The sequence below is a fragment of the Bubalus bubalis genome, chromosome 3 (genome assembly GCF_019923935.1).
Source record: "Bubalus bubalis isolate 160015118507 breed Murrah chromosome 3, NDDB_SH_1, whole genome shotgun sequence".
Taxonomy (NCBI): domain Eukaryota; kingdom Metazoa; phylum Chordata; class Mammalia; order Artiodactyla; family Bovidae; genus Bubalus; species Bubalus bubalis.
Genome location: NC_059159.1, coordinates 16,091,656 through 16,117,400, shown reverse-complemented (window position 1 = coordinate 16,117,400; position 25,745 = coordinate 16,091,656). Strand labels below are relative to the sequence as shown.

Here is a 25,745-nt window from a genome sequence, read left to right as displayed (position 1 = left end):
AAACATGTTTGTAGACTGGTCTTTTGTCACTTAACTAAAGAAATATATGAGATAAGAGATTTGGAACTTAGAGAAAACGGTACCCTGATCCTTTCCATAGATGATCAGGAAGCTCTGGAGGGCAGGGCTGTGTTTGCTGCTCTTCTGTGTCCAGTGACAGTGTATGCAGCGGCAGTGCAGCCCCGTGTGTGCAAGTGCTTCCTGTGTTGAGCAAGAGTACGCTGGATTTTTTTAAACAGCTTTATTGAGATATAATTCTCACAACAGACAATTTACTCAATTAAGATATGCAATTCAGTGACTCCAGGTGTATTTATAGAAATGTGAAACCATTACCACTATCAATTTTCAAACATTTTCATTACCTCAAAAAACAAAACCAAAAAACCCTTACCCCTTAGCTTTCACACTCAAAATTCACCCCCTTCTCTCGGTGCTTATTGTTTAGTTGCTAAGTCAGTCTGACTCTTTGCAACCCCATGGACTGTAGCCCACCAGGCTCCTCTGTCCATGGGATTTCCCAGACAAGAATACTGGAAGGGGTTGCCATTTCCTTCTCCAGGGATCTTCCCTACCCAGAGTTCGAACCCACATCTCCTGCATTGCAGCTGGGTTCTTTATCACAGCCACCCGGGAAGCCCCCTTTCAGTGCCAGGCAACCATTAATCTACTTTTTGTCTTGATTATATTTCACCAGATCTGAACACTTAGTATAAATGGAATCATACAGTCTGTGGTCCTTTGTGATTGGCTGCTTTCACTTGGCATGATGGTTATAAGGTTCGTTCCTGTATCTGGACTTCATTTCTTCTTATTGCCAAATAATATTCCATTGTATGGATATACTTCATTCTGTCTATTCATTCTTTCAGTTGATGGACATTTGGGTTATTTCCGTTTTTTGGCTATTATGAATAGTGTGCCATGAACATTCATGTACATGTTTTTGTGTGCATATGTTTTTATTTCTCTTGGATATATTCCTTGGAGTGAAATTGCTGGATCTTATGGTTAAGAGATAGTCCATTAAGGGATTAATTTAAGACTTAAGAATCTGTTTTTTTTTAAGTCATTAGTTTAACCATTAGAGGAACTGCCAGACTGTTTTCCAAAGTGGCTGTGCCTTTTTACCTCTCCACCTGCAGTGTGTGAGGGTTAAACTTTCTCCATATCCTTGTCTGTCTTGTTGGTTATATGTACCAGACTTCCATAGGAAGGTTGTCCAGAAGAAAAGAACGTTTTATTGTTTTTATGGTTGGATTTGCTTGTCTGAAAATGGATGTTAATAAATACATGGTTAAGATTTTGCCATTTATTTAGGGCTGAAAGGCTCCTAAAAATCATTAATATTAGTTAAGGATTTTCCTGACTGTGTACTGTAATATTTTATTTGCTTGTCAAAACACAGTTATTCATTTAAAATCACCCTACTGATTTGACTGTGCTGTGGTGTGAAAAGGTGGTTCTACTAATAACTAAGAATGGTGCGGTTTTAATTCTTTATTAGGTCTACTCTTTAATGGAGTATCCTTTAATTACCTCAGATAGTTTGACCCTGTAGTCGGCTGTGCTCTTTTATACTTAAACTTTTGTCTGCTGTTCTCAATCCCTTTTAAGATGCCAATTTAGTTCAAGGAGGAAAGGAAGACTTTAGAAACTCAACAAATGTTGACATTTAAACTTTTACAAGAGTGAAAGAGTAACCTTCAGCCCCTATTTCTACAAGGTTCATATAGGCTTCATTCATCTGCTAAAGACTGGTTGTCAGCATTTGTATTTTAACCTCAGTTTTCGTAAGTTTACAACTTATCCACAAGGTTTTCTTTAGGCTTGAAACTGAAGTAATTTTAATGCCCCCCCCCCCCCCAAAGTTCATTTAGGTATATTAGAAGTGTGTTTTACTTTGTTTTTTGGGAGCCTTGCTTCTTATAAACAAGAAATGTGACTCTTGTCTATTTTTTAAACTGTCCATTTGATGTTTTGCTTAAAAAAATCATTAGTGGGATACAGGATAATTAAAGGTAATCAAAGGGTCGCAAAGAGTCAGACACAACTTAGCCATTGAACAACAGGATAATCAGCTTAAATGTTAGCAAATCAGCTTAAATGTTAGCGTAGATAATAAGGCTTTCACTGAGGAATGTTAACTTATTATCATACATTGTGTTAAAAATTCTTTTTTCCCTTTATCCTTATGTAAAAAAACAAACTGTTGTGTCAAAGACTGAGTAGATTGAAGATTCAGTTCAGTTCAATTCAGTTCCAGTCGCTCAGTCGTGTCCGACTCTTGCGACCCTGTGAATCGCAGCACGCCAGGCCTCCCTGTCCTTCACCAACTACCTGAGTTCACTCAAGCTCATGTCCATCGAGTCGGTGATGCCATCCAGCCATCTCATCCTCTGTCGACCCCTTCTCCTCCTGCCCCCAATCCCTCCCAGCATCAGGGTCTTTTCCAATGACTCAGCTCTTCTCATGAGGTTGCCAGAGTATTAGCGTTTCAGCTTTAGCATCTGTCCTTCCAAAGAACACCCAGGACTGATCTCCTTCAGAATGGACTGGTTGGATCTCCTTGCAGTCCAAGGGACTCTCAAGAGTCTTCTCCAACACCACAGTTCAAAAGCATCAGTTCTTCAGCGCTCAGCTTTCTTCACAGTCCAACTCTCACATCCATATATGACCACTGGAAAAACCATAGCTTTGACCAGATGGACCTGTGTTGGCAAAGTAATATCTCTGCTTTTTATTATGCTGTCTCAGTTGGTCATAACTTTCTTTCCAGGGAGTAAGCATCTTTTAATTTCATGGCTGCAATCACCATCTGCAGTGATTTTGGAGCCCCAAAAAATAAAGTCTGACACTGTTTCCACTGTTTCCCCATCTATTTCCCATGAAGTGATGGGACCAGATGCCATGATCTTAGTTTTCTGAATGTTGAAGATTAGGAACTAATAAATCCAGAGTTGGAAAATTAGAAAACAAAGGGAGAAATGGAGAAAGTAAGTGGGATATGACAAAAGAGAGTGAAGACTTACACAGAAAGAGAAAACTGGAAGTGGATGCTGTTAGTTTTATGATGTTGTTCAGTCGCTAAATCCTGTCCAACTCTTTGTGGCCCCATGGACTGCAGCATGCCAGGCTTCCCTGTCTTTCGCTATCTCCCAGAGTTTGCTCAAACTTGTGTCCATTGAGTCACTGATGCCATCCAACCCTCTCATCCTCTCTGCCCCCCTTCTCCTGCCCTCAATCTTTTCCAGCATCAGGATCTTTACCAATGAATTGGCTCTTCATATTAGGTGGCCAAAGTATTGGAGCTTCAACCTCAGTGTCAGTCCTTCCAATGAGTATTCAGGATTGATTTCCTTTAGGATTGACTGGTTTGATCTTGTTGTCCAAGGGACTCTCAAGAGTCTTCCCCAGCACCACATTGCAAAAGCTTCAATTCTTTGGTGCTCAGCCTTCTTTAGAGAAGCCTAGTGGCTCAGACGGTAGAGCGTCTGCCTGCAATGCGGGAGACCCGGCTTTGATTCCTGGGTCAGGAAGATCCCCTGGAGAAGGAAATGGCAATCCACTCCAGCACTCTTGCCGGAAAATCCCATGGACGGAGGAGCCTGATAGGCTACAGTCCATGGGGTCACAAAGAGTCGGACACAACTGAACGACTTCACTTTCACTTTTTCACTTTCAGCCTTCTTTGTGGTCCAACACTCACATCTGTACATGACTACTGGAAAAACCATAGCTTTGACTATACAGACCTTTGTTGTCAAAGTTATATCTCTGCTTTTTAATATGATATCTAGGTTTGTCATAGCTTTCCTTCTAAGAAGCAAGCACTTTTAATTTCATGGCTGCAGTCATTGTCTACTGTGATTTTGAAGCCTAAGAAAATAAAGTCTGTCACTGTTTCCATTTTTTTCTCCATCTGTTTGCCATGAAATACCATGGGACCAAATACCATGGTCTTCATTTATTTGAATGTTGAGTTTTAAGCCAGCTCTTTCACTCTCCTCTTTCACCCCCATCAAGAAGCTGTTTATAAAGTTCCTCTTCCCTTTATACCATTAGAGTGGTATCATCTACATACCTGAGGTTGTTAATGTTTCTTCCGGCAATCCTGATTCCACCTTGTGGAATTTCTCATGATGTACTCTGTGTATAAGTTAAATAAACAGGGTGACAGTATGCAGACTGACTTACTCCTTTCCCAATTTTGAACCAGTCCGTTATTCCATGTCTGGTTCTAACTGTTGCTTCTTGACCTGCATAGAGGTTTCTAAGAAGACAGATAAGGTGGTCTGGTATTCTCATCTCTAAGAATTTTCCAGTTTCTTGTTGTGATGCACACAGTCAAAGTCTTTCGTGTAGTCAGTAAAGTAGAAGTAGATGCTTTTCTGGAATTTCTTTGCTTTCTCTGTGACCCAACAAATGTGGGCAATTTGATCTCTGGTTCCTCTGCCTTTTCTAAATCCAGCCTGTACATCTGAAAATTCTCGGTTTACATACTGTTAAAGCTTAGCTTGAAGGATTTTGAGCATTACCTTAGTAGCATGTGAAATGAGCATAATTGTACAGTAGTTTGAACATTCTTTGGCATTGCCTTTCTTTGAAATTGAAATGAAGACTGACCTTTTCCATTCCTGTGGCCACTACTGGCATAATGAGTGCAACATTTTAACAGCATCATCTTTTAGGATTTGAAATAGCTCAGCTGGAATTCCGTCACCTCCACTAGCTTTGTTAGTAGTAATGCTTCGTAAGGCCCACTTGACTTTACACTCCAGGATGTTGGCTCTAGGTGCGTGACTACACCGTTGTGGTTATCTGTTCAGTCGTGTCCAACTCTTTGAGACCCCATGGACTATACAGTCTGTGGAATTTTCCAGGCCAGAATACTGGGGTGGGTATTTGATTCACTTCTCCAGGGGATCTTCCCAACTTAGGGATGGAACCCAGGTCTTCCACATTGCAGACAGATTCTTTACCAACTGAGCCACGAGGGGAGCCCTTATCCAGGTCACTGAGACATTTTTTGTATAATTGTTGTGGGTATTCTTGCCATCTCTTCTACTTCTGTTAGGTCCTTGCCACTTCCATTCTTTATTGTGCGTGTCTTTGCATGAAATGTTCCCTTGGTATCTCCAGTTTTCTTGAAGAGATCTTTAGTCTTTCCCATTCTATTGTTTTCTTTATTTCTTTGCATTGTTCACTTAAGAAAGCTTTTTTATCTCTCCTCTCTGTACTCTGGAACTCTGCATTCAGATTGGTATTATCTTTTCCTTTCTCCTTTACCTATCGCTTCTCTTCTCAGCTGTTGGTAAGGACTCTTCAACCATTTTTTACTTCTTGCATTTCTTTTCCTAGGAGATGGTTTTGCTCACTGCCTCCTGTACGATGTTATGACTCTCCATCCATAGTTCTTCAGGTGCTCTATCAGATCTAATTCCTTGAATCTGTTTGCCACCTCCACTATATAATCATAAAAATTTGATTTAGGTCATATGTGAATGGCCTAGTGGTTTTTCTTCCTTTCTTTAGTTTAAGCCTGAATTTTGCAATAAGGAGCTCATGATTTGAGTAACAGTCAGCTCCACATCTTGTTTTTGCTGACTATATAGAGCTTCTCTATCTTCAACTGCAAAGAATGTAATCAATCTGATTTTGGTATTGACCATCTGGTGATGTCCATGTGTAGCTGTCTTTGTGTTGTTGGAAGAGGGTGTTTGCTATCACCAGTGTGTTCTCTTGGCAAAACTTTTTTAGCCTTTGCCCTGCTTCATTTTGTACTCCAAAGCCAAACTTGCCTGTTACTCCAGGTATCTCTTGCCTTCCTACTTTTGCCTTCCAGTCCCCTATGAGGAAAAGGGCATCTTTTTGTTTTGGTGTTAATTCTATAAGGTCTTGTAGGTCTTCATAGAACCATTTAACTTCTGCTTCTTCAGTTATAGTGATTGGGTCATAGACTTGAATTACTATGAAATTGAATGGTTTGCCTTGGAAATGAACAGAGATCATTTTGTTGTTTTTGAGATTGCACTGAAGTACTGCATTTTGACTCTCTTTTGCTTATGAAGTTACAAGTTCAGTTCAGTCAGTTCAGTCATGTCTGACTCTTTGCGACCCTGTGAATTGCAGCAAGCCAGGCCTCCCTGTCCATCACAAACTCCCGGAGTTCACTCAAACTCATGTCCATCGAGTCAGTGATGCCATCCAGCCATCTTATCCTCTGTCATCCCCTTCTCCTCCTGCCCTCAATCCCTCCCAGCATCAGAGTCTTTTCCAGTGAGTCAACTCTTCGCATGAGGTGGCCAGAGTATTGGAGTTTCAGCTTTAGCATCAGTCCTTCCAAAGAACACCCAGGACTGATCTCCTTTAGAATGGACTGGTTGGATCTCCTTGCAGTCCAAGGGACTCTCAAGAGTCTTCTCCAACACCACAGTTCAAAAGCATCAATTCTTCGGTGCTCAGCTTTCTTCACAGTCCAACTCTCACATCCATACATGACCACTTGAAAAACCATAGCCTTGACTAGACGGACCTTTGTTGGTAAAGTAATGTCTCTGCTTTTTAATATGCTGTCTAGGTTGCTCATAACTTTCCTTGCAAGGAGTAAGTATCTTTTCATTTCATGACTGCAGTCACCATCTGTAGTGATTTTGGAGCCCCAAAAAATAAAATCTGACACTGTTTCCACTGTTTCCCCATCTATTTCCCATTAAGTGATGGGACCGGATGCCATGATCTTCTTTTTCTGAATGTTGAGTTTTAAGCCAACTTTTTCACTCTCCTCTTTCACTTTCATCAAGAGGCTTTTTAGTTCCTCTTCCCTTTCTGCCATAAGGATGGTGTCATCAGCATATCTGAGGTTATTGATATTTCTCCCGGCAATCTTGATTCCAGCTTGTGCTTCCTCCAGCCCAGCGTTTCTCATGATGTACTCTGCATATAAGTTAAATAAGCAGGGTGGCAATGTACAGCCTTGATGTACTCCTTTTCCTATTTGGAACCAGTCTGTTGTTCCATGTCCAGTTCTAACTGTTGCTTCCTGACCTGCATACAGGTTTCTCAAAAGGCAGTTCAGGTGGTGGTATTCCCATCTCTTTCAGAATTTTCCACAGTTTATTGTGATCCACACAGTCAAAGGCTTTGGCATAGTCAATAAAGCAGAAATAGATGTTTTTCTTGGAACTCTCTTGCTTTTTCGATGATCCAGCAGATGTTGGCAATTTGATCTCTGGTTCCTCTGCCTTTTCTAAAACCAGCTGGAACATCTGAAAGTTCACAGTTCACGTATTGCTGAAGCCTGGCTTGGAGAATTTTGAGCATTACTTTACTAGCATGTGAGATGAGTGCATTTGTGCGGTAGTTTGAGCATTCTTTGGGATTGGAATGAAAACTGACCTTTTCCAGTCCTGTGGCCACTGCTGAGTTTTCCAAATTTGCTGGCATATTGAGTGCAGCACTTTCACAGCATCATCTTTCAGGATTTGAAATAGCTCAACTGGAATTCCATCACCTCCACTAGCTTTGTTCGTAGTGATGCTTTCTAAGGCCCACTTGACTTCACGCTCCAGGATGTCTGGCTCTAGGTCAGTGATCACACCATCGTGATTATCTGGGTCGTGAAGATCTTTTTTGTACAGTTCTTCTGTGTATCCTTGTCATCTTTTCTTAGTATCTTCTGCTTCTGTTATGTCCATACCATTTCTATCTTTTATTGAGCCTATCTTTGCATGAAATGTTCTCTTAGTATCTCTAATTTTCTTGAAGAGATCTCTAGTCTTTCCCATTCTGTTGTTTTCCTCTATTTCTTTGCACTAATCTCTGAGGAAGGCTTTCTTATGTCTCCTTGCTATTCTTTGGAACTCTGCATTCAGATGCTTATATCTTTCCTTTTCTCCTTTGCTTTTCGCTTCTCTTCTTTTCACAGTTATTTGTAAGTTACAAGTTACATGATATTAATATGAAAATCTTAGTGAAAGTAGTTAATTTCCATCCAAGATAGTAGATATTAATACTGACAAAAATAAGATGTAAAAATCAGAATAGACTCCTATAACCAAGAAAAAATCAAGGTGATTACAAAATTATTTTCTCCTCCTCCTGTTCCTCCTACTCCTTTGAAGCAGTGCCAAAAAAACCACTCCCTAGTTAGTGGTGGTCTGTCCTAACCTTTTAAGAAATAAATAATTCTCATGTTAAATAATGACATAGGTATAAATAAACTCTGATAACAAAACCTGACACATATGAGGAAGTCAAAGTATAATCTAATCTCATTTATGAATATATGTATATATGTTTGCTGCTGCTAAGTTGCTTCAGTCGTGTCCGATTCTGTGAGACCCCATAGACGGCAGACCAGTAGGCTACCCTGTCCCTGGGATTCTCTAGGCAAGAACACTGGAGTGGGTTGCTATTTCCTTCTCTGGTGCGTGAAACTGAAGTCCCTCAGTCATGTCCGACCCTTAGCGACCCCATGGACTGCAGCCCACCAGGCTCCTCCGTCCATGGGAGTTCCCAGGCAAGAGTACTGGAGTGGGTTGCCATTTCCTTCTCCAGTATATATGTTTAAGTTCAAGTAAAAATATTTGCAAATGGCCAATTATTTTGTTTCAGGGAGTTTATCCGAAGAATGTCTGACAAGTTCAGTATTTTTAAATCACTGACTGTGGAGATGACTCTATACCAATAACTCTAGAGTACAGCTGAATGACAGTAGCGGTATACGAATGTCTCTAGAGTATAGCTGAGGACAGTAGTGCATATTTTGAAGCCAGATTGCTTAGGTCTGGATCCTGGCACTGCTTCTTGGCAGCTGGGCGACCTTGGGAAGTTTACTAAACTTCTCTTAGAGTTTTCTCATCTAATAATAAGACTGCTAATAGCTGTCATAGAAGTTTGTCATCAGTTTCCTAGGGCTGAGTAACATAGACTGAGTGACTTAAACAACAGGAATTTATTTTCTCACAAATGCTAGAGGATAGAAGTTCAAGATCAAGGTGTCAGTAGGATTGGTTCCTTTGAGGCTTTCTCTCCTTGGCTTGCAGATGGCCCCCTTCTCATTGTGTCTTTATATGGTCTTTCTTCTGAGCTTGCATGTCTGGTGTTTCTGTGTCCTAATTTCCACTTTGTATAAGGACAGCAGTCATTTTGGATTAGTATCCACCCTACTGACACATTTTAGCTTAATTACCTCTTCAAAGGTCATGTCTCCAAATACATTCTGAGGTTTTGGGGTTAGGACTTGAGTATATAAATTTAAGGAGGACACAGTTGAGCCCATAAGAGCTTTCTAGGAGGATTAAATGCACTAATATAGAGTATCCAACCATGTAGCAAGCTCTGCCTAAGTATTGTTTACCATTATTGCATAACCACAGCAAGTAGTTATATAATACATATAAATACTAAAAATAATCATACATTAAAAAGCTTGAAAGTACTTACAGATTCAAAGAAAGTTGCAAAAAAAAAATGTACAAGGAGGTTCCATGTATCCCTTTTCTCCCCTGGTGTTCTCCCCTGGTGTGAACAACTTATGTAATTATAGTACAATATTTAAACCAAGAAGTTGACATTGGGGAACTCCACAGAGCTTATTCAGGTTTCACATTGTGCACGCATCTTTTGTGTCTGTGTGTCCAGGTGCTTCTGTGAAATTTTATTGCTTGTGTAGCTTACTGTATCCACCACCCCAGTCAAGATGCAGAACTGCCCCATCTCAGAACTCTCTCCCACTACTCCTTTGTAGCCACCCCCATTCCTTCCCTCGAAACCCTGACTCCTGACATCCATTCATCTGCTTTTCATCTCTATAAATACTACCATTTCAAGAATTGTATGTGTTTCTGATATATATATATATATATATATATATATATATATCATGTAGTATATAACTTTTTGAGATTAGCCTTTTTCACTTAGCATAATTTCCTTGGAGCCCATCAGAGTTGTTGCATATATTAATAGCTCGTCCCTCTTTATTGTTGAGTAGTACTTCATGGTATGGATATATCACAATATAAAGGCTAGTTGGTTTGTTTCTAGTTTTTTGGTTATTACCAATAAAGCCACAGTGAACATGAGTGTACAGGTTTTTGCATGAACATTTTCTGGAGCTAATGTGTCTATGATTTGTCCCTTCATCTTATTGGTGGGATCTTTTGCTGAGTAAAAGTTTTTAATTTTGGTAAGGTTCCATTTGTTAATGTTTCCTTTTATGGATCAAGTTTTTGGTGTAAGGCCTCTTCACCTAGTCCTGGGGTTTTGATGACTTTCTCCCTTTTCTCTCCCCCTACATGTTTTCTTTGGGTCTATTTTTCCCTTGTTGTGAGAATCGAATGTGCTAATATAGAATACTCAGCCCATAGAAGTACACATGTGTTAGTTATTGCAATAGCAAATAAGCATTTTTTGTAAATAAGAATTATATCATTTCTTAAGATTCCGTATAATGAGAGAGATCATATGATATTTCTCTTTCTCTGTTTCACTGACTTCGCTTGATAATCTCTAGGTCATCCATGTCCTGCGAGTGGCATTATTTCATCTTTTTGTGGCTGGGTAGTGTTCCATGTATATAAATAACACATCATCTTTATCCATTAAACTGTCAGTGGACATTTAGGTTGCTTCCTCATCTTGGTTATTGTAAATAGTGCTGCAGTGAACATTGGGGTGCATGTATCTTTTCAAATTATGATTTTCTCCTGGTATGTGCCCAGGAATGGGATTTCTTGATTATATAGTAGGTCTATTTTTAGTTTTTCAAGGCATCTCTATACTGTTCTCTATAGTGGTGTACCAGTTTACATTACCATCAACAGTGTAGGAGAGTTCCCTTTTTTCCACACCCTCTCCAGCATTGTTTGTTGACTTTTTGATGACAGACATTCTAACTGTCATAAAGTGATACCTCATTATAGTTTTGATTTGCATTTCTATGATTCAGTATCTTTTAATGTGCTTTTTTGGCCATCTGTATGTCTTTTTTTTTTGACTGTGCTGGCTCCTTGTTGCTGGCCTCAGGTTCTCTCTAGTTGAAACAAGCAGGGGCTTCTCTCCAGTTGCAGCACAGGCTTCTCATTGCAGTGGCTTCTCTTGTCATAGCGCATGGGCTCCAGGGCACGCTGGCTTCAGTAGTTGTGGGGCACAGACTTAGTTGCCCCATGGCACGTGGAATCTTCCTGGACCAGGGATCAAACCTGTGTTCTTTGTATTGGCAGGCGGATTTTTAACCACTGGACTATCAGGAAAGTCTTCTATGTCTTCTTTGGAGAAATGTCTGTTTAGATCTTTTGCCCACAGCTGCATGTTGGTCGGTTGTTTGTTTGCAAATATTTTCTTCCATTCTGTGAGTTGTCTTCATTTTCTTTATGGTTTCTTTTGCTCTGCAGAAGCTTTCAAGTTTAATTAGGTCCCATTTGTTTGTTTTTATTTTTATTTTCATTATTCTAGGAGGTGAATCAAGAAAGATATTGCTGCAATTTATATCAAAGAGTATTCTGCCTATGTTTTCCTCTAAGAGTTTTATGGTGTCCAGCCTTACATTTAAGTCTTCGATCCATTTTGAGTTTATTTTTGTTTATGGTGTTAGCGGTGTTCTGATTTCATTTTTCACATGTAGCTGTCCAGTTTTTCCAGTACCATTTATTGAAGAGACTGTCTTTCTCCATTGTATATTTTTCTTGCCTCCTTTGTTGTAGTTTAGTTGACCGTAGGTGCATGAGTTTATTTCTGGGTTTTTATCCTGTTGTGTTGATCTACTTTTCTGTCTTTGGGCCAATGCCATGCTGTTTTTTAGCCACACAACATGGCATGGGAGGTCTTAGTTCCCTGACCAGGGATCAAACCTGTAGCCATGCATTGCAAGTGCAGAGTCTTAACCACTGGGCTACCAGGGAAGTTCAGTACTATACTGCTTTGATTATTGTAGCTTTGTAGTACAGTCTGAAGTCGAGGAGTCTGATTCTTCAAGCTCCATTTTTCTTTCTCAGGATTGCTTTGGCTATTTGGAGTCTTTTGTGTTTCCATATAAATTTTAGGTTTCTTTTGTTCTAGTTCTGTGAAAAATGCTATTGGTAATTTGATAGGGATTTCTTTGAATTTGTGGATTGCCTTGGGTCATGTATTCATTTTGACAATGTTGATTCTCCAGTCCAAGAGCATTGTATATGTTTTGTCTATGTCTGTCTTCACGCCAGTGCCATACTGTTTTGATTACTGTAGCTGTGTAATAAGTGGATTTGGGACACCTCCAACTTTATCTTTTACAAGACTGGTTCTTTGCAGTCTTATTACAGTTTTTAATGGTTAAGCACTAGAAGAGTTACTTTGAAAAAGAAGGACACAACAGTGATTATTTTAAAATATAATTTCATTTTATTATTTATTTATTTTTGGCTGTGTGGGTCTTCGTTGCTGCGAGGGCTTTTCTCTAGTTGCAGTGTGCAGGGGCTACTTTTTAGTTGTGGTGCATGGGCTTCTCGTTGCATTGTCTGCTCTTGTGGAACACAGGCTCTGAGGCATGTGGGCTTCAATAGTTGCAGCACGTGGTGTCAGTAGTTGTGGCTCCAGGCTCTAGAGTATAGACTCAACAGTTGTGATGCACAGGCTTAAGTTGCTCTTCGGCATGTGAGATATTGCTGGGTCAGGGATCAAACCTGTGTCTCCTGCATTGGCAGGTGGATTCTTTACCATTGTGCCACCAGGGAAGCCCAACAGTGTTCTTTATGGTGATTTATGTTGTTTTATTCAAAGCAGTAAACTGAGAAACAAGAGGTATAAATTGTGGAAAAGTGAAGTCACTCAGTCATGTCCGACTCTTTGCAACCCCATGGACTGTGGCTACCAGGCTTCTCCATCCATGGGATTTTCCAGGTAAAAATACTGGAGTGGGTAGCTGTTCCCTTCTCCAAGGGATCTTCCCAACCCAGGGATCAAACCCAGGTCTCCCGCATTGCACGCAGATGGTTTGCCTTCTGAGCCACCAGGAATACATGAACTTATTATTTATAGCTACTATGATTTATATCTGGACAAGGAAGTCAAGAGGAACAAACATATGATTAGGATGAATAACAACTCAGTAATTGGCTAAATGAAATATATGAAAATTATACAATTCCTGAATGTCAGCAGTATGAGGAAAATAGGAGAAATTGAATCCTAGTTATTCTAACTTGGGAGATGAAGACGAAGATGTCACAGTGGTGAATGAGAGTTAAACTTTAGTAACCCATAAGCTTTTATGTCTTTGGGCTTAATTTTCCCCTAGGGATAATAATTGAGGCCAGAGGTTTGAACTGGAACTGTCTAAAGCTGGGGATTGGGAAGGGGCACACTTGTCTATGAATTAGGACTAATAAAACTGTCCACCAGTCCAGGACATAGGATGGAAGAGAACTGCTTAACTTTGGCTTGTGGCTGTTAAAAGCCACAAGAAATGGAAACTCCAGCTTTGTGTGGAAATCCTGGGCCGGAAAACTAATATATTTGGAACTGGTGAATGTTATAGGGTATTAGCAGAGGTGACCATTAAAATTCCCTTGGGATTGATTGCTCCTTAACCCCTGAAATGTGGAAGATGCCCCCAAAGCTGTTTATGTACTCATACAAAACTCATAAAGCACCTTAGTAAAAAAATCCAACAAATGAGAGAGTTTACAATTGAGGGGCATATAATAACAGACTGGAACTTAATTATCCAATATAGAGTCCATATTCAATTTCTGCCTTTGTCCCAATAATGTCCTTTATTTGGTTTTGCTTTTGCTTTGTTTTACAATCCGTGGTCAAATCAAGGATCATACTTTGAATTTTGTCATGCCTTTTTATCCTTCTCTAGTTCAGTTTTTTTCTGCCTTTTTTGTTGGGTTTTTAATGATAGCTACATTTTTTAAAGATAACATTGTTTGCCTGAAAGCCTTTGGTTAGCTCTCTTACTAGACAGTAAGATGTTTTAGAACAGGGAATGTGTGTCATTTATCCCTGCTAATTAAATTTAATCTAATGATTTTATAATAATTTAGGATGCTGTGCTTCAGTAAAGGACAGGAAAAGGGAGGATTAAATGATTCTTAATCCTGTTTTTCTTTTGGTTAGCCGCACATACTCCAGGATGCTCCACACATGCACAAGGATCCTTGTGCCTATTGCTTTGATGTTTCAAACACTACAGTGCACACCACTGTTACGCACACTTAACAGTTCATATCATAATTGCTAAAAAAAAATAGGTTCTTCAGTTCTCTTTTGCCTGTATTCAACCCATTTGCCACTGCCTTTTCAAAGTGAGAGATAGTTGGTGGGTAAAATGAATGGTTAAAATATGTTAATAGTATATGATTTTATTACTATCCAAGAGACATAAAATACTTCTTGAAAGTTACAATGAAGATAATTCATAAACAGGATATTTTTAACATTTAGGCATAGGAAGATTCAATTTAAATTATTATAGAATTCTTAAGTAAAGCTTTTTTAAACATCATGGAACTCTATTATATCATTAAAGGAATAAGTCCTTGATTGATTTATGTCACTGGGAATACTTTATTTTATTTTATTTCTTCTTCCTAGTTTCCCTTTACTTTTTTTTTTTCTTTGCCGTTTTGCAAGCATCTCACTATGAAGCTCTCTGATATATTGTGTTGATTACAATTTTAAAATAGTACTTTAAGGATACAGTGAAAAGAATACCCTGAAATGAATGTAAATTGACTCTAAGCCTAGTAACTTATTTTTTTAAATAGCCTTATTGAGATGTTATTCATATGGCATACAGTTCACCCATTTAAATTGCACAGTTCATTGGTTTTTAGTATATTTAGAGATAAGTACAACCATCCACAAAGTCAGCTTTAGAATATTGTTATCACCTCAAAAAAAATCCCATACCCTTCAGCTTAGCACCCTGTGTCCCGCAACCCTCCCCCTAGGCAACTCTGCTTTACTTTCTGTCTTAGATTTCCCTGGTCTGAGCTTTCACATGAGTAGAATCATTTGATATTTGGTCTGTTGTAACTGGCTTCTTTAACTCAGCATAATGTTTTCAAGGTTCATTTATGCTGTAGCACGTATCAGTTCTTGATTCCATTTTATGGTCAAATAATATTCCATTGTATGGATATATCATATTTCATGTATCCATTTATTAGTTGATGGATATCTGGATTGTTTTCACCTTTTGACTTTTGTCAGTAATACTGCTGTGAAAATTTGTGTCCAAGTTTGTGGGTGTACATGTTTTTATTTCTCTTCAATATGTTTCTAGGCCTAGCATTCTGGGTCATATGTAACTCTGTGTTTAATTGAGTAACTGCCCAACTGCTTTTGAAAGCAGCTGCCCCATTTTCTGTTCCTACCAGCAGTGTTTGTGGGTTCCAGTTTTTCCACATTATTGCCAGCACTTACTGTCTTTGTGAATCTATCCGTCCTGGTAGGTGTGAAGTGGTGCCACATTTGGTTTTGATTTTGTTTCCCCATTGGCTAATGATGTTGAGCTTCTCTTCATGTGCTTATTGGTCATTTGTGTCTCATCTTTGGAGAAATGTCTGTTTAGACCTTTTGCCCATTTTGTATTGGATTATCTGTCTTATTTCTGAACTCTAAGAGTTTTTATATAGCATGCCAGTACTTTTTCAAATATATGATTGCAGACACCTTCCATTTTGTAGGTTGTCTTGTTGGTAGTGTCCTTTCAACCACATGTGTGCTCGGTCCCTTCAGTCGCGTCCGACTCCTTGGGACCCTGTGGACCCTGTGGGCCCCCCAGGCTCCTCTGTCCATGAAATTCTCCAGGCAAGGATACTGTAGTCGGCTGCCATGCTCTCCTCCGGGGGATCTTCTGACCCCGGGACCAAACCCACATCTCATTACGTTCTCTGCATTGGCAGGCGGTTCTTTACCACTAGTGCCACCTGGGAAGCCCCACAAACATTTTTAGTTTTTAAAAAGTCTAATTTATCTTTTTTTTCTTTTGTTGTTGGCAGTTTAAGTGTCATGTCTAAGAATTCCTTGCCCAGTTTGAGTTTGTGAAGATTTACCCCTTTCATCTAAGAATTGTATGGTTTTAGTGGAGAAGGCAATGGCACCCCACTCCAGTACTCTTGTCTGGAAAATCCCATGGACGGAGGAGCCTGGTAGGCTGCAGTCCATGGGGTCGCTCAGTCAGGCACGACTGAGCGATTTCACTTTCACTTTTCACTTTCATGCATTGGAGAAGGAAATGGCAACCCACTCCAGTGTTCTTGCCTGGAGAATCCCAGGGACAAAGGAGCCTAGTGGGCTGCCATCTATGGGGTCGTACAGAGTCGGACACGACTGAAGCGACTTAGCAGCAGCAGCAGCAGCTGTTGGTTTAAGTTCTTGAACCATTTTGAGTTAATTTTTATATGGTGTGAAGTAGGAGTTTATCCTCATTGTTTTGCCTGTGGCTATCCAGTTGTCTCAGCACCCTTTGTCAAAAGGGCTATTCTTTCCCCTACTGAACCGTGTTGGCTCCTTTGTTAACAGTCATTTGGCCGTAGGTTATGGATTTCTCTCTGAACTCTCAGTTCTTTTCCATTGGTCCATCTTTATGTCAGTGCTATACTGTCTTGATTAGTTTTGTTTGTACTAAGTCTTGAAGTCAGGAAATGTGAGTTCACCTTCTTTTTCAGGGTTCTTTTGGTGCTTTATAATTCCTTTTTTTTTTTTTTTTGAGGGCAGGGGGCACGCAACACAGCATGTAGAATCTTAGTTCCCTGACCAGGGGTGGAATCTGTGTCCCTGACTTCCCAAAAAGTCCCCATTCTCTATGAATTTTAGAATCAGCTTGTCAGTTTCTACAAAGTCAGCTGGATTTCTACTGGGGATTCCACTGAATCTATAGATCAGGTGAGAGAGAACTGCTATCCTGACAGTGTTAAGTATTCCAGTTCATGAACATGGGATGTTTTTCCATTTATTTAGATCTTTAATTTCTTGCAGTAGTTTTTTAGGTAGTTTTTAGAGTATATGTTTTTTATTTCTTTTGTTCATATCTAGGTAGTTTATTCTCTTTGATGCTAATGTGAATGGAATTGTTTTCTTAACTTCATTTCAAATTCATTGCAGGAATATAGAAATTGTAAAACAGATTTTTGTATATTGATCTTGTATCCTACAATCTTTATGAACTTGTTAGTTTAGGTAGTATTTTAGTGGATCCTTTTTGGTTTTGTATATACAATAGTATATCTTCTGGGAATGGCATAGTTTTAATTCTTCCTTTTCAAGCTGAATGCCTTATTTATTTTTTTTTATTATTATTACTTTTTTGGGGGGGAGTATAATTGCCTGCCTAGAACTTCTAGTATAATGTTGAATATGTGGGTGAGAACAAACATCCTTGTCTTGTTTTGGGTCTTAGGAGAAAGCTTCCAGTGTTTAACTGTTAATTATGATGTGAACTGTAGGGTTTGTTTGTTTTTTTCTGTAGTTGCCCTTTTGTTGGGTTGAGGAAGTTTCTTTTTTATTAATGTAAGAACTCCTTCCTTTGCTTTCATTTTGGAAGAACACTTTGCTCAACGTATGAGTGTTGGTTGACCCAACACTCTCTGCCTCTGACCTCACACTTTGAATATATTATCCTGCTGCCTTTGGGCCGTGATTGTTTTTGCTCAGAAATCAACTGTAAATCTTACTTGGATTCCCTTATAAGTGATGTGTTACATTTCTGCTTTCAAGATTTTCTCTTTTTCTTTACCTTCCTTCAAGTATTTTTCCTATAGTATGTTTGTTTATGAGGCTTTTTGTGTTTATCCTGCTTGGAGTTCATCAAGCTTCTTGTATCAGTACGTTATTATTATTATTTTTTAATAATTTGAGAAAATTTCAGACAATTTCTTCAAAAATTTTTTTCTGCTCCTTTCTTGCTCTCCTCTCCTTCTGGGTATCCCAGTTATGTACATGGTGATGTACTTAACAGTTTTCCATATTTCTTTGAAGCTCTGTTCTTTTTTCTTCTTCTTTTTTTTTTATTGTTTGTTTGTTTATTTTTCAGCTTGCATAATCTCTATTGATCTGTCTTCCGATTTGCTAATTATTTCTTCTGTCAGTTCACTTCTTCTCTTGCGCCCCTCTCAGTTCAGTTCAGTTCAGTCACTCAGTCGTGTCCGACTCTTTGCGACCCCATGGACTGCAGCACTCCAGACCTCCCTGTCCATCACCAACTCCCAAAGTTTACTCAAACTCATGTCCTTTAAGCTGGTGATGCCATCCAGCCATCTCATCCTCTGTCGTCCCCTTCTCTCGCCTTCAATCTTTCCCAGCATCAAGGTCTTTTCAAATGAGTCAGCTCTTTGCATCAGGTGGCCAAAGTATTGGAGTTTCAGCTTCAACATCAGTGCTTCCATTGAATATTCAGGACTAATTTCCTTTGGGATGGACTGGTTGGATCTCCTTGCAGTCCAAGGGACTCTCAAGAGTCTTCTCCAACACCACAGTTCAAAAGAATCAATTCTTTGGTGCTCAGCTTTCTTTATAGTCCAACTCTCACATCCATACATGACTACTGGAAAAACCATAGCTTTGACTAGACAAACCTTTGTTGGCAAAGTAATGTCTCTGCTTTTTAATATTCTGTCTAGGTTGGTCATAACTTTCCTCCCAAGGAGTAAGCGTCTTTTAAGGTCATGGCTGCAATCATCATCTGCAGTGATTTTGGAGCTCCCAAAATAAAGTCTGTCACTATTTGACTGTTTCCCCATCTATTTGCCATGAAGTGATGGGACCAGATGACATGATCTTAGTTTTCTGAATGTTGAGCTTTAAGCCAACTTTTTCACTCTCCTCTTTCATTTTCATCAAGAGGCTCTTTAGTTCTTTGCTTTCTGCCATGAGGGTGGTGTCACCTGCATATTGAAATTTCTCCCGGCAGTCTTGATTCCATCTTGTGCTTCATCCAGCCCAGCGTTTCTCATGATGTACTCGGCATATAAGTTAAATAAGCAGGGTGACAATATATAGCCTTGATGTACTCCTTTTCCTGTTTGGAACCAGTCTCTTGTTCCATGTCCAGTTCTAACTGTTACTTCCTGACCTGCATACAGATTTCTCAAGAGGCAGGTCAGGTGGTCTGGTAGTCCCATCTCCTTAAGAATTTTCCACAGTTTGTGGTAATCCACACAGTCAAAGGCTTTGGCATAGTCAATAAAGCAAAAATAGATGTTTTTCTGGAACTCTCTTGCTCTTTTGATAATCCAACAGATATCAGCAATTTGATCTCTGATTCCTCTGCCTTTTCTAAAACCAGCTGGAACATCTGGAAGTTCACAGTTCACGTACTGTTGAAGCCTGGCTTGGAGAATTTTGAGCATTACTTTACTAGCGTGTGAGATGAGTGCAATTTGCAGTAGTTTGAGCATTCTTTGGCATTGCGTTTCTTTGGGATTGGAATGAAAACTGACCTTTTCCAGTCCTGTGGCCACTGCTGAGTTTTTCAAATTTGCTGGCATATTGAGTGCAGCATTTTCACAGCATCATCTTTCAGGATTTGAAATAGCTCAACTGGAATTCCATCACCTCCACTAGCTTTGTTCGTAGTGATGTTTCCTAAGGCCCACTTGACTTCACATTTCAGGATATCTGGCTCTAGGTGAGTGATCACACCATCATGATTATCTAGGTTGTGAAGATCTTTTTTGTATAGTTCTTCTGTGTATTCCTGCCACCTCTTCTTAATAACTTCTGCTTCTGATAGGCCCATACCATTTCTGTCCTTTATTGAGCCTGTCTTTGCATGAAATGTTCCTTTGGTATCTCTAATTTTCTTAAAGAAATCTTGTCTTTCCCATTCTATTCTTTTCCTCTATTTCTTTGCACTGATCGCTGAGGAAGGCTTTCTTATCTCTCCTTGATACTCTTTGAAACTCTGCATTCAGATGGGTATATCTTTCCTTTTCTCCTTTGTTTTTTGCTTCTCTTCTTTCCACAGCCAGTTGTAAAAGGCCTCCTCAGACAGCCATTTTGCTTTTTTCATTTTTTTTCTTGGGGATGGTCTTGATCCCTGTCTCCTGTACAATGTCACGAACCTCTGTCCACAGTTCATCAGGCACTCTATCAGATCTAATCCCTTGAATCTATTTCTCACTTCCACTGTATAATCATAAGGGATTTGATTTAGGTCATACCTGTTTGACAAATGTTTGCTATTCATTCTGACTGCAGGATGACTCCTCCCTGGTGGGGCTTTATTCCTTGGTTCTCTCTTTCTAACTAACTGACCTACAGTCTAGGCTGTATCTTCATTACACAAATATTTTCCCACTTGCCTTTTTGCCACAGTCTCCATTGAATATCTGTAGATTTAAACTTGTCCACACTCTGTTGAGAATGAAGTCAGGTCCTTTGGGAAGAGATTGTGTACTATATGTTCCAATGTTTTACCCCCGGCAAAATATCTAAGCCAGGGTTGTGGTGTTGGGGGTGGGGACAATGAGTAACACTTTTCTGAGTGACATTCAGCCTCTAGGAACTGAATACCAGGAGCAGAGGTATAGATGGGGTGCACACAGCAAGCAGTTTGTCTCTCGTGATGTGGAACTACTACCTTATGAGCTGAGCGAGAGGCCTGTTGGAGTCCCAGTATTCTAAGTGTACCAAGCTAAGGCAGAGCCTCCCTTTCACAAGTCAGTGTTAGGCAGATGGAAGCCTCCTGTCTTTGATGTACTTGGCTGGGACTTAGCTTCAGTGACAGAGTGCTGGGGATGAAATGAGAAGCCTGAAGTCCTGCTCCTCTCAGGAAGAAAGCCCTTGACTGAGAGCTGGGGGAAGGAGGGGACTTGTGCTCTTGGCTGCAGCAGTCTGGAACCTTGCTGAGATGGGAGGGTGGGATATGGGAAGAAAAGCGTGATCTTCCTTCAGGTACCACAGACTTTTACCTTGCAGGCTAAATTTTTTGTAGATTTTATTGAATGGTTGTTTCTTCATTAGCTCTTTGTCCTTAGGGACCATTGTCAGAGGCTTTGAATGGTGGTTTTAAAAAATAATTTTCATCAGTTTCTCTGAGCAGCAGGCTAGCAGAGATCCTCACACTGTTAGGTTTAGAGGTCAGTCTTTTGTAACTGTTTTTTGAGCTGGCAGTCTCTTTAAAGCATTATTCGAAAAAGTGTTTCCTTCATTATGGTCTCTGACCACCCCCTCATGAGGAGCCCTTGGCATACCCTTAACATAACTTTCAGATATCGACTGTAAGATACAAGAATCACGAGAATTGTTTTTCCCTTGCTTATTTTCCTTAAAGAATGAACTTGCTCCATGTGGAAGTACTCTAGAAGGGGAAAGTTTGCACAGGAGTTCAGAGTTTATAAAGGAAATGAAAATAACATTAGGTAGACAATTTTAACATGAGTGCCCTCTACTATATGATGGATGGAGTTCTTTTCAAGTTGGCTCAGAGGTGTTGCAGTTAATTCTTGGTTTCTTTGACTTGACCTAGATATCACAATCACATGGCTTCTTCCTCATTTTTGCTGTCATCTTAGTTTCTTTTGATTCCTTTTTGTTTTTTTCTTTTCAGGGGCCACTCAATAGTGAGTCTTCCAACCAGAGCTTGTGCAGCGTGGGGTCCTTGAGTGATAAAGAAGTAGAGGTAAGAAGCCACATCCATTGCAAGACTTCTCATATTCCCACACTTTAGATCTGGGTTAAACCATAGCACTGCAGACTCTGGGGTCCTGTTAGGGTTTGTGTCAGTGATTCCCCCTTAGAGTTGTGTGCTCTTTGTGTCTGCACAGTTGTCATGTGGCCCTGATGGGTTTTTATTACTATAATCATAATAATCAATAAAAGGTAGAAATTTGCAGTTGTAGCTGAATTAGTCTAGGTGTCCTTGGATTTTAGCACTTCTTAGTACTTCAGCAGAGTGAGTCAGTGTGGCCTGAAGGACTTCAGTAACAAAATTTGAAATTTTTTGGTTTTTAAAGGCAAATAACCTAGCTGAATATATAACCGCTTACTTTGCACTTAGATAAGACTTTGAATAGACTAGTCAGTTGACTGATCATGCAGATATTTCCTTTTTGGAAAAAAATTTTATATTTAAGCTCTTTTAAAGTACAAATATTGGGATTCCCTGGTGGTCCCATGGTTAGGACTCAATGCTTTCACTGCTGGGATCTGAATTTTCAATCCCTGGTCAGAGAACTACTATCCCATAAGTTGCATGGTGTGGCCTCAAAAAGAAACAAATATTGTAACAGCTGCTATTTGAGAGCCTACTATATGCTAGATGTTTGTACTACATTTGTGCTTTATAAAATAGTTCATTTAAGCTTTTGCAGCAACCCTGATTTACAGATAAGTAAATTAAAGCTCTGATATTTTAAGCAGTTGGCCAAAAATTGTATAAATGGTTTGATTTCAGATCTTATATTCTTTCTATGACCCTGCTGTAAGAGTAGGACACTCATTTAGGACTTGTGATCCAGTTAATTCTCCTTATAAATTTGATATTTTTAACGTACACTCTAATTTTCATAACGTGAAAAATTTAACAAAATGCTAATTGTGATGTATATGGTATTTAACAGACTCCTGAGAAAAAACAGAATGACCAGCGAAACCGGAAAAGAAAAGCTGAACCATATGAAACTAGCCAAGGTAGTAATAATTTCACACCAGTAAAAATATAAATTCTTATGTACTTAGGTATAAAACTCCCAGCTCACACTAATTAGTTTGCATACAGGGATTCCTGACAATGGAGATTTGCATTCCTTAAGGGAATATCAGGCTGTTTATGATAGACTTGCCATTTGATACACACTTGACAAAACAGTGTCAGTTCTGTAGGGACTCTAGTTCTCCCTGTTGTAAGTTAATAGTCTTCTCGCCATGGATTTGTCTTCAGACTAAGCATCTATTGTACAGAAAAGAATTGCATAGCAGTTTTAACTATGTCTTGCACTAGGTCAGTGGTTTGTTAATAATATTCAAGCAGAAATGGTTGCATTTACATGGCTGTCCTTTTACCTACCCTTCTTCCATGTCAGTTACTCAATTGAATAATTGGCGCCCAGTGGAATAAATCTGTAAGTATGATGATCATAATGCCAGATTTCTTTAAATAATTAAAGAAAGAATAAATGAAATGGAAGAACTTCCAAGAAACGAAAGGCCCCCTCCCCCCATTTTGTATCTTTTAATCTGCAAATCATTTTTTACTTTTGTGGGAGAAAATTTTCCCAAAGTAACAAGGTCACATAAATTTACTTGTGAAATAGAATAAACCATTTAGTTCTGATGAATTTGTTTTGAATTTTTTTATCTTCTTAGTTGGGGGTGTACTTTATAGTTTAATTTTGATTCACAGTTGTGGCATAAGCTTTGTTAGTGTACTTGTAAAAGAAAGCGTAGTGAATCTTAAAGGAAAGCAAGCTGTGAAAAGGTCTTTCTTTCACTGCTTATTTTAGTGTTTTATTTTGTGGTGGAAACTGTCTTCTGTTCTTAGGGAACAGGTATTTTTGCTCATTTGTTAAAAGTAAAGTTGACATTTGAATTGGTAACAGCATAGGCAGTCATTGAATACATAATACACTTGAGCAAATGATGGTTTACTTGTGTTACTGGAAAAACTATACTTACTTTGGTTTTATTTTCAGGGAAAGGCACTCCTAGGGGACATAAAATTAGTGATTACTTTGAGGTAAGTTAAATTTTTGGAAAAAGAAATCTATAGTGACTTAAAAAAAAAAAAAGAACCTAAATCCTTTCATTCATTTAAAGCTTTAGAAAGGCATATATTGCCTTTCCTGTGCCCTCCTCCCCTTCTTCCCCACCTTCATCAACCTGATGTTGCCCCATCGCTATAAGAGGAAACAGCTGCTGACTTCCTAAATTTAAATTTGTTCATGATGTGTCTTGTCTGTGATGATATAAAAATTCACAAATGAGGTGATTGTTCTCTTGGCCAGACTAGGTTTTGTGTCTTACAAAGGTTGAAGTGGAACGCCTCGGACTCTTCTTTTGTCCTCTACCTATAGTCCAGTGGAACCTGTAGTAAGCTCACTGACCCATCTTTAGTGGTTACTGAAGGGGACACTAACATACACTGTATTCCTGCTTCATGTATTTTGAGACAAGAAGGGGAAACATTCTTCTCTTATGTCTTTTCAAAATCATGTGTACCTTCAGGTTTCTAGCCATGTTTTCCTTATATCCTGGTACATTTCTACTGGAGCTTCTTGTTAAAATCTCATTGAAAAGATAGCAGAATTTGACTTACATGGCATTTTCTCTAGAATAAAATGTGTAGACTTAAAGGGACCATGTATAATTAAGACCTGTATGTGTATTAATCTTTTACTCTCCTTATCTGAAGCATAGTACTGTTGTGAATTATTCATATCCATTTTTCCCTGTTGGCCAGTTTGCTGGGGGAAGCGGGCCAGGAACCAGCCCTGGCAGAAGTGTTCCACCAGTTGCACGATCCTCACCGCAACATTCCTTATCCAATCCCTTACCGGTAAGCATTCACCTGGAGAAATGTGACACCTGTTGTAGGAGACCAAGAAGCCCAGGAACACTCCAGCGAAGTTTCTCTTCCACTAATTACCTAAGGGGAGTGAAGTCTTAAGGAGAAACATTCATAGCATTACCTGTGAATCACTTAACTTAGATTCAAATCTGTATCGGTCAGTTTACATTTTATGAGAGCTGATCCTGTTCTCCCGGTATAAATCGATTACTTCTAGACCTCAAGAAAGGGGTTTCCCGTCCAAACATTAGGTTTTTATCCTGGCCAGACTTACATATTCCTGTAGTTAAATTCCTTTCAAAAAATTGTGGTCAGCTCCTGGTATTTGAATTAATTGGATGGCTTGCTCAGTGATGTAGTAGAGAAGCTAATACCGCACGGATTTGGGATAGGTTTGTTCTCTGCCTGTGAGTGAGATCTGAAACTCTATAAAAACATCACAGCCAAGTTAGTGGTTCTCAGGCCAGGGTAGTTTATCCCCTCAGGGGACATTTGGCAATGTTGAAGTAATTTTTGGTCTGAACTAGAGGGTGGGTGGAATGATGCCATAGGCATCTGCTGGGCAGAGGCCAGGGATGCTGGTGTACATCCTGCCATGCACAGGACAGGCGCCCACAACAAAGAATGATCCAGTCCAGAATGGTACTAGTGCCAAAGCTGAGAATCCCTGAACCAGCTCGTGTAGGATTTTATGTCAGTTCACTCAAGTGCCTTTGGCTGATTTGTTGATACCATATGAGAACCCTGTACATAAGAGTGTATTATGTCCCTTGATGCCTCAGGTATTGCTGTGGGATCTTAGGGAAAAGGGAGACCAGGAGTTTTCATCCTAGGTCTCTGTTTCGGAAAGTTGCTTTTCTGTGCCTCAGCAGACTTGATTAATATTGCTTTTTTTCTTAAGTGATTTAGTCTCTGTATTGTTAAACTAGTTAAAAATGTCCTTCTTCCCCTCTTCTGTGTCATGAAAACATGCGTTCATTAGGGTGATTATAATGAGTAAAGCATTTAGCAAAATGTATTCAGCTTGAAATTTTTTCTGTTACTTTGTCATCATTGCCATATTTAAAAATATTATAAATGTTCAATGTGTAGATATGTTTGGTTAGGTTGAAGTTTGTTAGCTAACTTTTGAGGAGACCTAGATCTGTATTTTTATTGTTTTAAACCAGTTACAAGTTTTAAAATGTTAAATGGGATTGCAGAATTAGCTATTTGGGACAAATATGACTTGTAGAATTTTGTT

General features: G+C 39.3%; 1 protein-coding gene across 11 annotated transcripts in view; it reads left to right on the top strand.

Annotated features, from left to right (window-relative positions):
* Positions 1-25,745, top strand: part of TLK2 (tousled like kinase 2) — a 124,353-nt gene that overhangs the window by 23,105 nt on the left and 75,503 nt on the right. For 6 of the 11 annotated variants that reach the window (XM_025279893.3, XM_025279892.3, XM_006044905.4 and 3 more), the window contains exons 3-6: positions 21,545-21,616; positions 22,557-22,626; positions 23,628-23,671; positions 24,395-24,490. The exons of 3 other annotated variants lie outside the window; for them this stretch is intronic. In XM_025279893.3, the coding sequence (XP_025135678.1) occupies positions 21,545-21,616; positions 22,557-22,626; positions 23,628-23,671; positions 24,395-24,490 (282 nt within the window). The remainder of the gene's footprint in view (positions 1-21,544; positions 21,617-22,556; positions 22,627-23,627; positions 23,672-24,394; positions 24,491-25,745) is intronic. 2 more of the 11 variants (XM_044938811.2, XM_006044904.4) reach the window with 1 other exon arrangement.